General features: G+C 37.1%; 1 protein-coding gene across 2 annotated transcripts; it reads right to left on the bottom strand.

The window, feature by feature from the left end:
- Window positions 1–314: 314 nt before the first annotated feature.
- Window positions 315–14742, bottom strand: LOC113666671 (uncharacterized). 2 transcript variants are annotated; one of them, XM_089210182.1, is made up of 6 exons: window positions 14605–14742; window positions 7845–8563; window positions 6899–7555; window positions 5521–5709; window positions 4621–4722; window positions 315–4158 (listed from the first exon to the last, which is right to left on the bottom strand). In XM_089210182.1, exons 2-6 carry the CDS (start codon window positions 8548–8550, stop codon window positions 1250–1252), a joined length of 4563 nt encoding a protein of 1520 aa, XP_089066308.1. In that variant the 5' UTR covers window positions 8551–8563; window positions 14605–14742; the 3' UTR covers window positions 315–1249. The 2 variants fall into 2 exon arrangements, with proteins under 2 accessions (XP_089066308.1, XP_089066309.1); XM_089210183.1 differs by lacking the exon at window positions 4621–4722.
- Between the last annotated feature and the right edge of the window lie 491 nt (window positions 14743–15233).

The following is a 15233-nucleotide window of genomic DNA, read 5'->3' as shown; positions in this document are numbered from 1 at the left end:
TCAATTTTTTTATTTTGAAGTTGTGAGAGTTTGCTCGTTTGTTTGCCACAAAGACGTGTGTAAATCTGGTCTTTCCTCCACAAAAACTAAGTTCGAATGGCACACTCCAACAAGACACAAGGGGATTAAATGCGGCCTTTTCTCAATAAATTCCTTCAGTTTCTGTTGTGCAATTTACGGTACAAATGTCCAAACTAAACGGACTCGGAAAGACTTGTTGTATAACTGAATTTAAACCTTCGCTCGCTCTTTCACTACGAACAAATTGTTGAAGAAAATTCAGATATTAAATGAATGAAAGTTCCATCGTTCAGTTTAACTGTGACCAAATACCTCACGTTTTATCTTCCTAGGTACTTTTTGTGAACGATTAAAATTAATTGCAGACGGTTTTTAAGCCGCTTGTCAACCAACGTAATGACACTATTGCTTACACAAATTCATTCTGAAACCAATATTTTTCTGTCAACCAAAGTGATTTGTTAGAGAGAAAAGGGAGGATTCATAAGTTATTTATCGGCTTGAGGTAGTGACCAGCGTGTTTGCTTAAAAACACTGCCCAGCCGGAAAAACGAGATATATTTATGAAAAATGGCAACGAAATTTGAGATGTACTCGGCGATTCACGAAAGCGTTACCGTGGCCCGTGGGCAGAGATAGGAAAATACTGACCGGGTAAAGAACCAATCAGATTGCAGGATTCGTTACTGTGCCCTCTAAAAAAAAAATAATAATAATTACTCTAACCTTTAACAAATTATGGCAGTCCCTTGCAAAAGAGGCAAGTGAGTAGAATCTATTGCTGAAGACAAAAGAAAAATTGCATCTGATTTTTTAATTACAACAAAATCCGAGGCAGTCCTACTTCTCCTCGCGCAGATAATCCCGTGGTTTACACGCACACGCGTTACAGATGAAGCATAGTTTCTTTTATCAGCTGCATCCATAAACGTGACAGAGTAAAGGCTGAATAAATATGATTGTAAAAAAGTGTAACGGTCTCCAAACTATAAACGTGCGAGCTTTTATAGAAGCTCTTACAAAAATAAATAATCTTTGCAAACAGATGCTACATAAGTCTTGACAAGTACCTAAACTGATATCCGCAAATAGAAGCTACTGTTCAATTACCCTGCTCAAGGTCAGAGTTAACAGTCGCTGCTCATTCCTGACGTAAACGTTTCTCTAAGTTGGTCATAAGGCAAGGTAGCCATGTTCTAGGAGGGTTAAATATGATACAAGTGTATTGTCAGAGATGGACACCTCTGCGCACCCGAGCAGCAACATCAATTTTATTACCATGCAAAGTCAACGTTGTCAGCGATGTATTATATTTCAAACACTCACCCAGAGCAGCGACACCAGCATCACCAATTTTATTGTCCCACAAATACAACCTTGTCAGCGATGTATTATGTTTAAAACACTCACCCAGAGCAACAGCACCATCATCACCAATTTTATTACATCCCAAACTCAACCAATTTAGCGATGTATTAAATTTCAAACACTCACCCAGAGCAGCAGCACCATCACCTTCAATGTGATTATGACTCAAATTCAACGTTTCCAGCGATGTATTATATTTCAAACACTCACCCAGAGCAACAGCACCATCATCACCAATGCTATTACGATTCAAACTCAACGTTGTCAGCGATGTATTATCTTTCAAACACTCACTCAGAGCAGCAGCACCATCACCTTCAATGTGATTATGACTCAAATTCAACGTTTCCAGCGATGTATTATATTTCAAACACTCACCCAGAGCAACAGCACCATCATCACCAATGCTATTACTACCCAAACTCAACGTTGTCAGCGATGTATTATCTTTCAAACACTCACTCAGAGCAGCAGCACCATCATCATTAATTTCATTACAATCCAAATTCAACGTTTCCAGCGATGTATTATATTTCAAACACTCACCCAGAGCAGCAGCACCATCACCACCAATGTCAGTATCATACAAGCTCAACCAATTTAGCGATGTATTATATTTCAAACACTCACCCAGAGCAGCAGCACCAACATCACCAAAGTAAGCAAGATCCAAATTCAACTTTGTCAGCGATGTATTATCTTTCAAACACTTAATTAGAGCAACAGTACCATCACCTTCAATGTGATTACCATCCAAACTCAACTTTTCCAGTGATGTATTATATTTCAAACACTCACCCAGAGCAGCAGCACCATCACCACCAATGTGATTAAAACGCAAATTCAACGTTGTCAGCGATTTATTATATTTCAAACACTCACTTAGAGCAGCAGCACCATCACCACCAATGCCATTACTATGCAAACTCAGCTTTTCCAGTGATGTATTATATTTCAAACACTCACTTAGAGCAGCAGCACCATCACCACCAATGCCATTACTATCCAAAATCAACTTTTTCAGCGATGTATTATATTTCAAACACTCACCCAGAGCAGCAGCACCATCATCACCAATTTCATTATTCTTCAAATCCAACTTTTTCAGCGATGTATTATATTTCAAAGACTCACCCAGAGCAGCAGCACCATCATAACCAATTTCACCAGTAATCAATGTCAACATTGTCAGCGATGTATCATATTTCAAACACTCTGCCAGAGCGGCAACGTCATCGTCCAAAGGAAAAGTCAATTTTAACTCTGCCACAGTTGTATTTGCTTTCAGAAAGTCGCTTAAAAGGACAGCTAAAGTTTCATCTACCGTTCCAATTTCAACAGTTTCAATTTGAAGAGAAGCGCCAAGAGCGGTAGCCAATTTTTTATAAACATTTTTGTTCTCGTTTTTGCATTCATTAACATACTCTAATATTTCAGTCACGTTTTTCTTTTCTTCCTGGTTAAACTGTGTTGCCATGCTTTTCAGAAGGTTCACCACTGTTTCCTCGCATCGTCCTGTTAGCATACCAAATGCAAACAGAAGCACTTCTTTCAGCTCATGGCGATATTTTCTGTCAGCAGCTACGCTGTTCGTGGTGATTTCTTTCTTGATAAGCTGACGACTGAGATAGAAGGCTGCGAAGAATTCTTGGAAAGTCTTGTGAAGAAAGCTACAACGTCTAGTTGGTCTTAGTTTACTGCCTCCAGACTGAACTGACAGAAATCCAAATCCAGGTAAATCGCTTGCTTTATGTTCTCTAAGCTCCTTCTCGTCAAAATCCAAGTTGTCTTCAAGTAAACCTTTCAAAGCTATCGAACCAAGGTGTTTCAACTGGCTTTCGTAAAGGTCAACAAGGTCTTCACCATTTTCTGGCAGTTGCTGCTTTGTTCTGTACCTTCTCAGTACACACTCCACTATTTCCATGTACAGCTTCGTTCTGCTTTCAGGAAATACACCTTTCAAATCTTCATAGACCAGGCAAAGAAGCGCAGTGTTGAGAGGATTTGTCAATATTTCATGTAACTTGCAATCAACAGACAGGTGTTTGATAAGCTGCTCGGCCAAGTTTTGTTGTGCTTTAAAGTAATTTCTGATGAAGGTTTCTACATCTTCTCTAGTAAATCCCTCAACCTCCAGCAGCGTGTTGCAGTATTTTCGAACTTTGACTCCAGCTTCGTGTCTTGCCGTTGCAACCACGCGACAGTTTGGCAGTACTCGGCCTTGAATAATTTGTGAAAACATAGCTAGCTTCTTCTCAGAAACTTCATCCAATCCATCGAGTACCAGAAGAACATCAGATTGATTGTGGCGAATGAAGTCGAAGAACTTCTTTCGTTCGTCTTCACCAACTTCTTGAGGCAGAAGTTGATCTTCAATGGCCTCCCAAATGCTAGACTCAACATCGCGACATTTGATCAAAAGTATTATGACGAAGTTTGTGAAGCAATTTCCGGTTGCGTGTTTTCCTATGGCCCAGTCGAAAATAACTTTTTTACAGTAAGTGGTCTTTCCCATACCAGGCTTCCCTTCAATTAACACTACTCTTGGTTCTTCACATTCCTCGTGCCCGTTGAAGATTTCAGACATCGTGACAACTCGGTCTGTTGCGGTTCCTCTCGTGTTCTTTCTGTAGATGACTTTAAGTCTGGTGTAGATGTCGTCAAAGGAGAAGTTAAAGTCTTCACACCAGGGAAACGGTGCCAGCCGACCTTCCCGAGTTTTGTAGAGTTGACGAATGTTATTAATCATTTCAGTTGGGTCATATCCACCTGATAAACAACTGGCTGTTAGTTTTTGAGGCATTCTTACTGACACGCCATGACTCTCGGAAAGTAAGCAATTATTGGATGATGTTGAGCATGATATCGTGAAGTATCAACACCTAGGTCTGAGTTATATGCCGAAGCCGAAGGCTGATATTATCAGGGTTTAGAATAAATATACTAGCGTTCGATCGCAAAAGCTGCAATCTGATTGGCTAAGCTACTCACTATCTATTCCGTGATCGATAGAAACGAATGTAAACAGCACGGGGGATGGCCCCCGTTTGTATCAATATTCCATAAAAACACGAGCCTATCTTCCTCTCAAGTCTAGCTGACATTTAGATTTAAATTAAAATATCGGATTTTTCGCTCTCAGTTCCATGCGTGATGGCGAATTCAAGCTTCGCCTTCAAAAACTAACTCGAGCCAGTATTCCAATTTTCAGTTAGCTAGCGTAATACACACCTGGCTGCTTTGTTTCTCTTTGATGTGCCACCAAATCGTCAAACCCGTGACTCTTGGTTCCAACATCAATTTTCATTTGATCAAGGTAACTTTTGATGTCCCCTGAGGAGAACATTTCAATATTATTAGCGGAGCAGAAGCCTCAACTGATAGCCACTACATTTACAATAGATCGCGTATGAAAAACAATACACTTTTCAAAGATAACTTAATGTCATTGCTACAGAGCAACATTAATTCTCAGCTCTATTGTGCAACATGTCAAATGGCTCTGGCAGAGGAAGGAAGGGCTGTAAGGAGAAACCCAAACACAACAGCCTCGCCGGTTACACAGACGGCGATGAGAGATCTATTTACAAATCCTTCTAAAGAGCACCTTTTTGCACGCACAAGACACAGGTCTACTTTCAGTGAAAATTAAGCATTACTCATCGCCCATCTTAAGAATTTTCATTCAAATTTGTGTTGTAATAATCTGTTTTAAAAACAAACACCATCTCTTTACTGTATTGTCCGTAATTGCCATGTGATCACATGCCAAGTTTTGTCAGTATATTTGTCTAGTTTATTATTTACAGTTTATTTGAGCCTCGTTGGTTTCAAACTTTGGACCGGTTATTTAACCCAAACCGCGGTTTTACATAAGCAATGGGCCTTAGGAATTCTCTATAAGAGGGTTGATTTAATCATACAAATGTCCATCCGCAGTTAGCTTTCGGCTCTCTTGACACAGTTCAAAAAAATAACTGTTCAGATGAAAGGTTCGGCTGACTCGAAGATAGTTTAGAGCGAGGATGTGTTCAACAACGGCCAAACTTTATTAAATAACTGGCCCTTTATGTCTCTTTCCACGAGGTTATATAGGTTTACTCTGTTTTAATATTGCTCACTCAAAAATACCTGCATTAAAGTGAGGCCAATCTTGGAATATGACTGGATCTTTCAAAATGTTGGCCACAACAGATGCTGCCATCACACAGGCAATTTGTTTCCATTTCTCACTTGAAGACTGCGTTTCATCTGCAAAGTCTTTGATGCCCTTGACGACCACCCATTCTGTCTTAAAATCATGAGCTGCTGCATACACTCCTGAAAAAAAAAACACTCATGTCTGTTAGGACTACCTCATACATTCTAATGAGGCTGATGTCTAAAAGTCGTGCGCGCACGTGCGATTTTTTGACGCGCACGATTTCTTTTATTCACAATAGCATGCGATTTTTGGCGCGTTTAATTCGCGTTTTTCGGTTAGCGAATACGCGAGGGGTACTGTATTTTCTTAGCATCCTTAAAATAATTGTTCAGTCAAAGCTCATAAAGATTCACACTATAGCTGTTTGTAAACATGCACAGCACAGAAAGAAGTTAGTTAGTTAGTTCCGAAATCTAATTTTTTTCAGCTAGTAATTAAAAAAAATTGTACAGTGAGACTGTAAAATTATTCTTCAAGCTTCACCCTGTTTCATAGGTAACTTTCAACATTTTTCAGAAGACAAACTTCTGTCAGATAGAGTTAACCCTTTCACTCCTAAGATCTCATTAGTAATTCTCTTTAACCCTTTAACTCCCGTGAGTGACCAAGTAAGAATTTCTCCTTACTATATCGATACAATATCATGTAGACAAGTGATGAGAATAAATAAAAATGTCAATTATGGGATTACTAATTGATCCAATACCAAATTCTCCAAAGTAACATAATGAAAATCATTTCACAGACAGTAAGGAGAACTGCTAATAAGATCTTGGGAGTTAAAGGGTTTGTTTCTATTATACAATTCCTATGATGTTAGTTAGGAGAATTTGGTTTTGGATCAACCACTAATCCGCTAATTGATGTTTTTCTTTTCCCATTACTTATCTGCTTGATATCATGTTGATACTTTAAGGAGAAACTCTGTCTTGGTCAGTCATAGGAGTTTAAGTGTTAACATGGACTGTGATACCATTCCTCAACTCTCAAACTATTCAACAAAATACTTTCTACATTTTTCAGATGACAAATGTAAGACAATTCATGACACCCTGAAGAAGCACACTCAATTTAGCCAGAAGAAGTATTCAGTCACCTTCACCTGCAAAAAAATCTTCCCAACCCAGCCAAACACAAAATCACTATTATTATGCAATATACAATTCCTGCAAATTTGGCACGCTAGATGGTACATACTATTTCATGGACCAGCAGAGACAATACAAGAGCAGTGTTTTTCAAAACACTTCCTCCAAGTGCAAAAGTGCTTGGCTCATCAATAATTTGAGTTATCATGATTCTCACCTCCACCTTCCATTTCAACTGCAATTGCTTCAGGATGTTTCCTAATCATATCTCTGTTTGCCTCTGAGATACTCAGAACCACTCCATCACAGTGCACTTTGGCATTATATTCATCAGCATTTTGTAAAGGTGCCTTCCACCCATCAGCCACATGTTTGATCAAGTTACCAATATCTCTGCTGGGGGTAGTTTTGTGTGCAGCTGTTATAAGCTTTGCTGAAACAACCACATCTCCTAACTTGACCTTTTTGCTGTTCAAACCACTGCAGGCACCAACAGAAAAAATAGCCTTAGGTCTCAGTAGCAAAATCGCATCTTTTGAAACGGACAAAGAACCCCCAGGAGCATCAAGACCTTTGGAGCACCTCATCAATGCGATTTTCATTTTCTTTCCTTGATCATCACCCATGCACCCAAAGTACACATAGCCAGCACTAATGTGGTAACTCTTAAAGGGTTTCTTCAGGTAAGCAAAGCAGCTTAAGAACTCACAGTCTTCCACTGTTAATAAAAGAATATCAACAGGAAGTTCGACAGTTTCCCACGGATTACAGATTGTTGGAAGATCACTTAACTCTGGAAGTTTCACGCTGAGCTCCGGTGGGCTGCTATTGCCAGTCTGTGCTGATGTATTTTCTCCTGGCATTATTACTGTCTCTGAAAAAGAAGGTTGTAATTTTTTTTAAACATTTGTATGTGACAATAAATAGCTTATCCAAATGGAAATCAAAAGATAAGAAAGATGAAGGAAAAAAAAAGCAAATTATGGATACAGTTTATGTATCAAGGGAACAAAGATTCACAACTTCAATTACACATAGTTGTAACTTTAAAAAAAAAATCTGTACAAAATTCAATTTCATCTAATGATCTAGTACGACTTACTGTACATTATTGACTCTACAAGTTAGTTTAAAACTCTGGTTTTAAAAAAAATTACACACACCTCTCTCCCATGAATTTTGTTCAGAAATGTCAAAGGAATCCTCCATGTCCCCTCCTTTCCTGGCCTTTTTCACAATCTTGTCTTCATGCAATTTGTCTGTGATGCAGTCATCATCTTTCAACCACTCTTTCAGAAGCTCTCGGTAGTGTTCTTCAAGATCAGTATCCATACAATGGAGTGTAGGATCGTCTATGACTTCCTCATAGCAGGTCCTTCCAATGCGCAGAAAAGTGTCTTTGATGTTGTTCCAGTACAAATTAAAAGTTGGATCATCAACTGAAGCGTTAGCAGCATGACTGAAAACTCTGTCCCTGAAAAACTTGATGCGAGTGATGTCAGCTTCTGGAGAGGTGTCTGATCCCGGAGGAAGGTTATTCCAGCCAGAGGCAGGGAGAGTCAGACCGCAGATATTCTTCAGAAGAAATAGCAGTAGGGAGGTGTCAAAGTCCTTTGAGGAAACTGAAGATTTGGAAGCAGGATACAGTTTCTCCCACTGGGAAGTACTCAGGACTCTCTTCTTTCGCAGTGTTTTCAATTTGGCATGGTTTGTGGGATTAGTCAGAACTGCATGAAGGTTTTCTGATGGACATACCCGGTCAAAGATATCCCTTAGCACAAGTGATCCAACTTTAACAAGAAGGCAACAGAGCTGGGCATAATTAGAGGTCTCCTTGGTAGAAGTATGCAATGGGGTGGCAGAAGCCATGAAATCAAGTCCTCTGTAAAGAAATGCTTGTTATTAATACATGGAAGGCAACATTACAGAGCACACACAAAAATTATTACTTTATTCTAACTTTGCAACACCAGAATATTACAGCACTCCAAAATGAGTTAAATATCACGCAACAGATCAATAGAATAAGTTTGAGGCATCTTCCATTTTAACCCTTTAACCTCTAAGAGCTGTGATTGGCTTCTAATTTCTCCTTACAGTATCACCCTTGCATCAAATGTATGAGTCACAAGAATAAAGGAGATCATCAAAAATTTAAAAAGTTCCTGATTCTCACGTCACACTTTATCTATTTTCTCATATTCAATATACAAAATATTCCTTCAACTTGCAGATAGCAGATGCTAATCCAGGCGGGGCAATTAAACTCTTAAGGTTACTGTCAACAAAATAGGGAGCCTTCTAGAAAAATTGTCCTACTCATGCTACTATTAAAGAAACTGTAATAAACAGAGATCTTCAGTAGATCATGGCTAGTTTAATTAAAGATAAAGTCAAAAGGTACAGGGGAAACTTACATGTGCTCTTTTGCACAATATTTGATATCTGTTTACTTGATGTTAAACACATGATTAGATTAAAACAGAAACCTTAGAAAAATATATAGTAAAGCTTATAAAGTACAGATTGTGGAAATAAAACTTTTCACAGTTTTTGTTTGTTTTGGTAGGCACATGTAAGCATTTAAACGCAAAATTGATGGTGTTTGTTATACTGAATTACTAGCCTCCGTGTTTCTCCAGACCTTGAAACAAACTGGACAGTATAACTCAGCAGATAATGGGCTAACAAAGAGTGTCAGGCAATTTCGATATTCCTATTGGTTACTAAGAAAATCTATTGTGAGGTTGGATTTCCCTTGATGTCAAACTCCAGTAAATTACAAGAGAAATATTTCAAATTTCATTAAAGCCTTCTGCACTTCTGTGTGATAATATCTGAGGAACATTCAAGCCAATTTTCATGAAAACCCAACATATCTACATACCCTATTAATGTAGAGGTAACTTGTGTAATAACAAACCTCGAGTTTTTGGCCTCCAAAGAAATTCAGAGTTTTCTTGCCTCCTTTTCAAAAGTGTGTGTCAATGCAGTCATGCCACTGACCAATAAAACACAATATCAAACCCCCTAGCAAGCCTCCTGACAAAGAACTTCTTTGACATTTGCAGGAAAGGTCATTTCGTGAAATGGGAACATGTGTTAAACAAAATCCAAAATTCATCAAGCAAGCTGGTGAAAGTGAACAACTTAACTTCAATTTCATTATGCTCTCTCCTGCTTTTAGTTGACTCTTCTAGGCCATTTGATGAAGACTCTCATTATGCAACATTTTGCAAAATGTGCTAGAGATTCCCAGTGAATGTGCAGTGCAAGATGTGATGTAAACAATATATGCAAATTGAGATCCTGCACAATTAAAAGCCCACAGAAAATGTCAACACTCAGGTGGAGGCCTTTCCAATTATGACGCCTTTTGCTCTTCTGTGCAGGTTTCCTGAAACATTCTTTCTACTGTATCTTGCCTTCTTTTTAAGATTTTTACAGTAAATGAAACTTTATGTGGTTAAAACTAGTTTCTCTGACTTAAGAGAAAAAAATGAAATTTTGAAAATTTTGAGCAGATTTTGTTGACAACAAATATGAAATAATATATGGAGAAAAAAGCATCAAAAGATACACAAGAAAAGAAAATGGAAATGAAAGACATTCACTGTAAAAGAGAAAAGTCCTGAGTATCTAAGTGGACCAAAGATATTTTACAACTGCAAGTTCAATTTGTTTCAATTTTGCTATGTTTGAATTAAACCATTATCTCATCAGGCTTGAAGTAAGAATCTTCAGTCTCTAGAATATTGCTGCAGAAGAGCCTTTTTGTTTCTTTTTTGAAGGATTTCTTTGACAAAATTTTCTATTCATTTAGCATCTCATTCCAGATTTTGACACCTAGAGTACTTAATCCTAACAAGTTGTGATGCTGATGAGCATGTAGTATATAAGTATAATTGTTTAATGTTCTTACAAAACGTTTCATGATGTTAGAAGGTGCACTGTTGTTATGAAGATCGAGCATTAATTTGCATACAGCTTCATGATATAAGATGGTAATAGGTAGAATTTTTGCATTTATAAATAAGGGAATAGCATGTTCTTTTTTATCAGTAAGGTAAATTAAATGCAAAATTTGCTTTTGGAGAACAGCAATTTTGTTTACTATATAATTATATTTTTTAGACCCATTGCCCTAAGCAGGGAGTCCATAGGTTATATCAGGCACAATTAAGGATTTATACAGTAGATATTTATAAGGACAGATGATGGAACAATCTATCTCAGCTTAGCAATCATTTGTATGGTCTTACTTATTTCAGTGACAACACAGTCAACATGAATTTTCCAAGAAATATTTTCATCAATTAAAACACCTATTAAACAATTGATGTAGCTATTAAATGTTCTAAACTGACTTTTCTATTTGTTTCACTATCAAATATACTTCTTTGACAAATTCTCCTTGTCTGTTCCATAGGAAATGTAAAGAGAACAGTGTGGAGAATATGAATACCAATGTCCTAGGGTGTTAAAGGTTAAAAGTCAAATGGGACACTCAGGGGGAACACACACAATTCTATAAAACCCACATCCCTTTGCTACCTTCATGACTGAGATTTTCATCTGCATTTTAGCCATCAAATGGGATGCAGTGGGTACCACCATATTTAGGGGGAAATGGGGGCATACTTCCCCTGAAAATTGTGAAAAAATATGAATTTGCCATGGCATACTTTAGTCTTAAAGAAGGCATTTCCACTACTGGAAAAACTTTGAAGCAAGTTCAAAGTGAACAAGGAGTAAATTATATTTAAAAGGATAATAAATTTCATAATTTCTTAATGAAAGCAGCAGTAATAAGAAACATTGGTTTCAGCTTGAGAACATCATATTAAATTTTTTTGCGTGAGTCTCACACTGAATGTGAAAGACTTGAAAGTTTTGAATTGGGCTTTTAAGTGGGGCGGCTTATAAGCGGCAGTTTTCAGTATTTCTGGAGTAGAGGTACATGTATCAGTTATTTCTTAGGCCCAAAATGAAGAAATGTAATTAACAACAAGCCAGGAGTAAACTAGAAAATTGATTTTCAACAACTACTTTGAGAACACATTTCCAATATAGAAGCACAAAATTAATGAATCCAGCCACTACAGTCTTTTGATCGATTTACATCCCACAGGAACTAAAAAAATGTTCAATGTTTTGCTGACATTAATTGAAGTAAAATGAATTTTTCATGGCATCAAGCATCCACAGTCAGATGGCCCATCAGGCAAAGCTGATGCCCAACAAAAAGATGACTATTATTTTCAGGATTTCAATCGGAGCATATTTTTCCATCACAAGTTACAAGGGGAGAAAGAGTATCAGTTACATTTAACTTGAGAATTTTCCATATATTTAGAACAAAATACAGGAACACTTGTAAGATTTACAAGAAACAACTTAATAAGGCATATTATGAATATATCAACAACTTAATTGAAACACCTAGTTCAGATCAGCCTAAGAAATTTTGGAGATTTGTGAAATCTAAAAGACAAGATAAAATAGGGATAAATACATTAGAGGAAGATAATACTAATGCATCTGATAATTACGGTAAAGCTAATGTTCTTAATGATGATTTCCATTCTAGAAAAGCTCAACTCTTTACCTAGTTTAGATCCTAGTCTATCATGCTCAAATTTGAATCAAATAATAGTGACATCATTAGGTGTCCAGAAACTTCTTGAATCTCTTATTGTGAATAAAGCTAGTGGGCCACATGGTGTGCCAACATATATTCTGAGAGAGCTATCACATGAGTTGGCACACATCCTGGCTTCACTTTTTCAACAGTCATTAGATCAGGGTCAGTTGCCAAATGACTGGATTAAAGCTAATGTAGTTCCAATTTTGAAAAAGGGGAAAAGATCTTTAGCAAGTAATTATAGACCACTATCTCTTACTTCAGTGACATCTAAAATACTAGAACATATTACAGTATAAGTCATCATATTTGGAAGTAACTGGAAGATCATAATGTGCTTAGTAATTTTCAGCAGGGTTTCTGCAAGCTGAGGAATTGTGAAACCCAACTTATGATGGCAATGCACGACCTCATTAGTGCAATGAACTCCAAGAAACAGGTTGATACCCTTACATTAGATTTCTCTAAAGCTTTTGATAGAGCAACTCATCAGAGGCTGCTCCATAAGCTGAGTCATTATGGAATTCAGGGCAATTATGGATCCAAGTGTTTCTTACTAAGAGGACACAGAAGGTAGCTTTGGAGGGTGTTTTATTAAATCAGTGTTTTGTGACATCAGGAGTCCCTCAAGGCATGGTTTTAGAGTGATTACTGTTCCTGATTTACTTTTATTAATAACTTGCCCTCACATGTATGTATTTCATTAACAATGAGATTGTTTCCAGATGATTGTTTCCTATTAATCATAGTATTAATAGTCCAGTTTACTGCCAAAACATACAGACAGATTTAGATGCGTTAACTAAATGGGAGAAAGATTGGCAAATGTCATTCAGTGTTGATAAATGCCACACCATCTGCTTCTTCACTAAAAAATCTAATTTAGATACAACATATGTTCTTAATAATCATGTTCTAACTAAAGTCCATCACTACTGCTACTTAGGTGTGATACTTTCTGAAGACCTTAAATGGTCAGAGTATATTCTGCATAATTATAACATCAAGTGCCAAACAAACTGTTGGTATCATTAGGAGGAACTTTAGAAATGTCTCTGTAGACTGCAATTATCCTAGCTTTATAATAGTTTAGTTAGGCCTAAGATTGAATATGCAAATTCTGCCTGGTATCCATATTTAAAAAAAGACATGCATCATCTTGGTATGATCCAACAACTGATATGTTCAATAAATTGGAGTGGCCATCTCTCAAAGGAAGACGAATTCTCTCTCAATTATCAATGTTTCATCAGATTGTTTATCAAACTGTTGATATTGACAAAGATTCATATCTTACTCCTTTACCTCATACTTCAAGGAGTGGTAACTTCAAAACCTTCATAAGACCACATTCAAATTGCAATCAATAAGCATACAGCTTTTTTCTGTTGTCAGTCAACCCATGGAATAGACTTCCAGGCGACATTGTAAATATAGATGATAATAATTTTAAAATTTAAGTACGCTCTGTGTGACCATCTTATCGAAACTGGGAAGTGGTTTTAAAAAATTTCTCTTATCACATATATATATATTTTACTATTAGTATTTATTTATTATCTATTTACTACTTTATTGTACTTATATTGATGTGATGCGTTGATCAGTACGCTTCATCAATTGATAGAGTAGAAGTAGAAGTAAATTAACCAGATTCGGGCAAAATAATAGATACTCGGTCAAACAATATAAAATAATAAGTTGGTCTCGACACAAATAAGCTAATAGTTGTCGAATACGAAGATGTCTCAAACAAACATGCAGAAGGTGCTGACCGAAGCATTACGAGTTTAAACCATTCGTCCTTTAAAACATATTTCTCAGCTTGTAGTCAAGCGAATCCAGCCAGATTCGACAAAATGATAACAAATAAGTGAATCAACATCAAAAACTACCGAATACAGTGATATCAAGAGTAACTATGAGCTCCAATTCGTAAAATACGACCATCTCTTCCGCAAACAAACCGAAGGATCTAACAGAACCACTAATCCATGAGTTGAAGCCATTTGTCTTTTAAAACAAACATTTAATATCTACTAGCCAAACGAATCCAGCCAAATTCGAAAAAATAATGGCAACTAAGTGAATCATCATCAAAAACTACTGAATGAAGTGACATCAAGGGTAACTAAGAGCTCCAATTCGAAAAATACGAGCATCTCTTCAACAGGAAGTGCTGACCGAAGCACTAAGCTACGAGGGTTAAGACAAGTCCCTTCCTTGCCATAACATGAATCAAGTTAAAAAGTATGTATATGGTAAACAAATGACTTTACCTTGGCGACAATCGTCCGCTTACAAACGTCCATGAAGTCTTTCGAATTAGAGATCAACCACATACTACCCGCACCTGAGCCATGTTGAAAACTTCTGTAAGAATGATTTCCGGGCTTTTGCCTAATGTGAGAAGAATAACCGAGGAAGACTAGAAGCGAGTTTCCGGGAGATGCACATCTCTCTATGGCGGCAACAGTCAATTTTTCCTGGAAAAACTCGATCAAGGATCACTAGATCATTGGATTGAGGATCGAGGATCGAGGATCGAGGATCGAGGATCAAGAATCAAGGATTAGCTCAAAATGAATCAAATAAATTAAATAAATTAATAGGCATGATTGATTGCTTATCTACGTGACTCAGTCAAGATCTCCCGTATGCTCAAGCGAAAATAAAAGAAAATAAGTGAAATTGGCACAACTATAACAAATATAATAAATATAAATATACTTAATACAGAAAAAGCCATACCACTTTGTGGTACTTTCCTTTACCGACTATTAGGACAGCTATTGAAGACGGAAAGCTACAGAGCGCGTTCACTTGTGCATATGCTATGTTCACATAAAAATTTTCAAATTATCCCGAGTGTCGGTATGTGACTGCGTATTTAACTTCCGATGCAATT

The sequence above is a fragment of the Pocillopora damicornis genome, chromosome 6 (assembly GCF_964200805.1).
Source record: "Pocillopora damicornis chromosome 6, jaPocDami1.2, whole genome shotgun sequence".
Taxonomy (NCBI): Eukaryota; Metazoa; Cnidaria; class Anthozoa; order Scleractinia; family Pocilloporidae; genus Pocillopora; species Pocillopora damicornis.
This window is presented reverse-complemented; position numbering and strand designations above follow the sequence as displayed.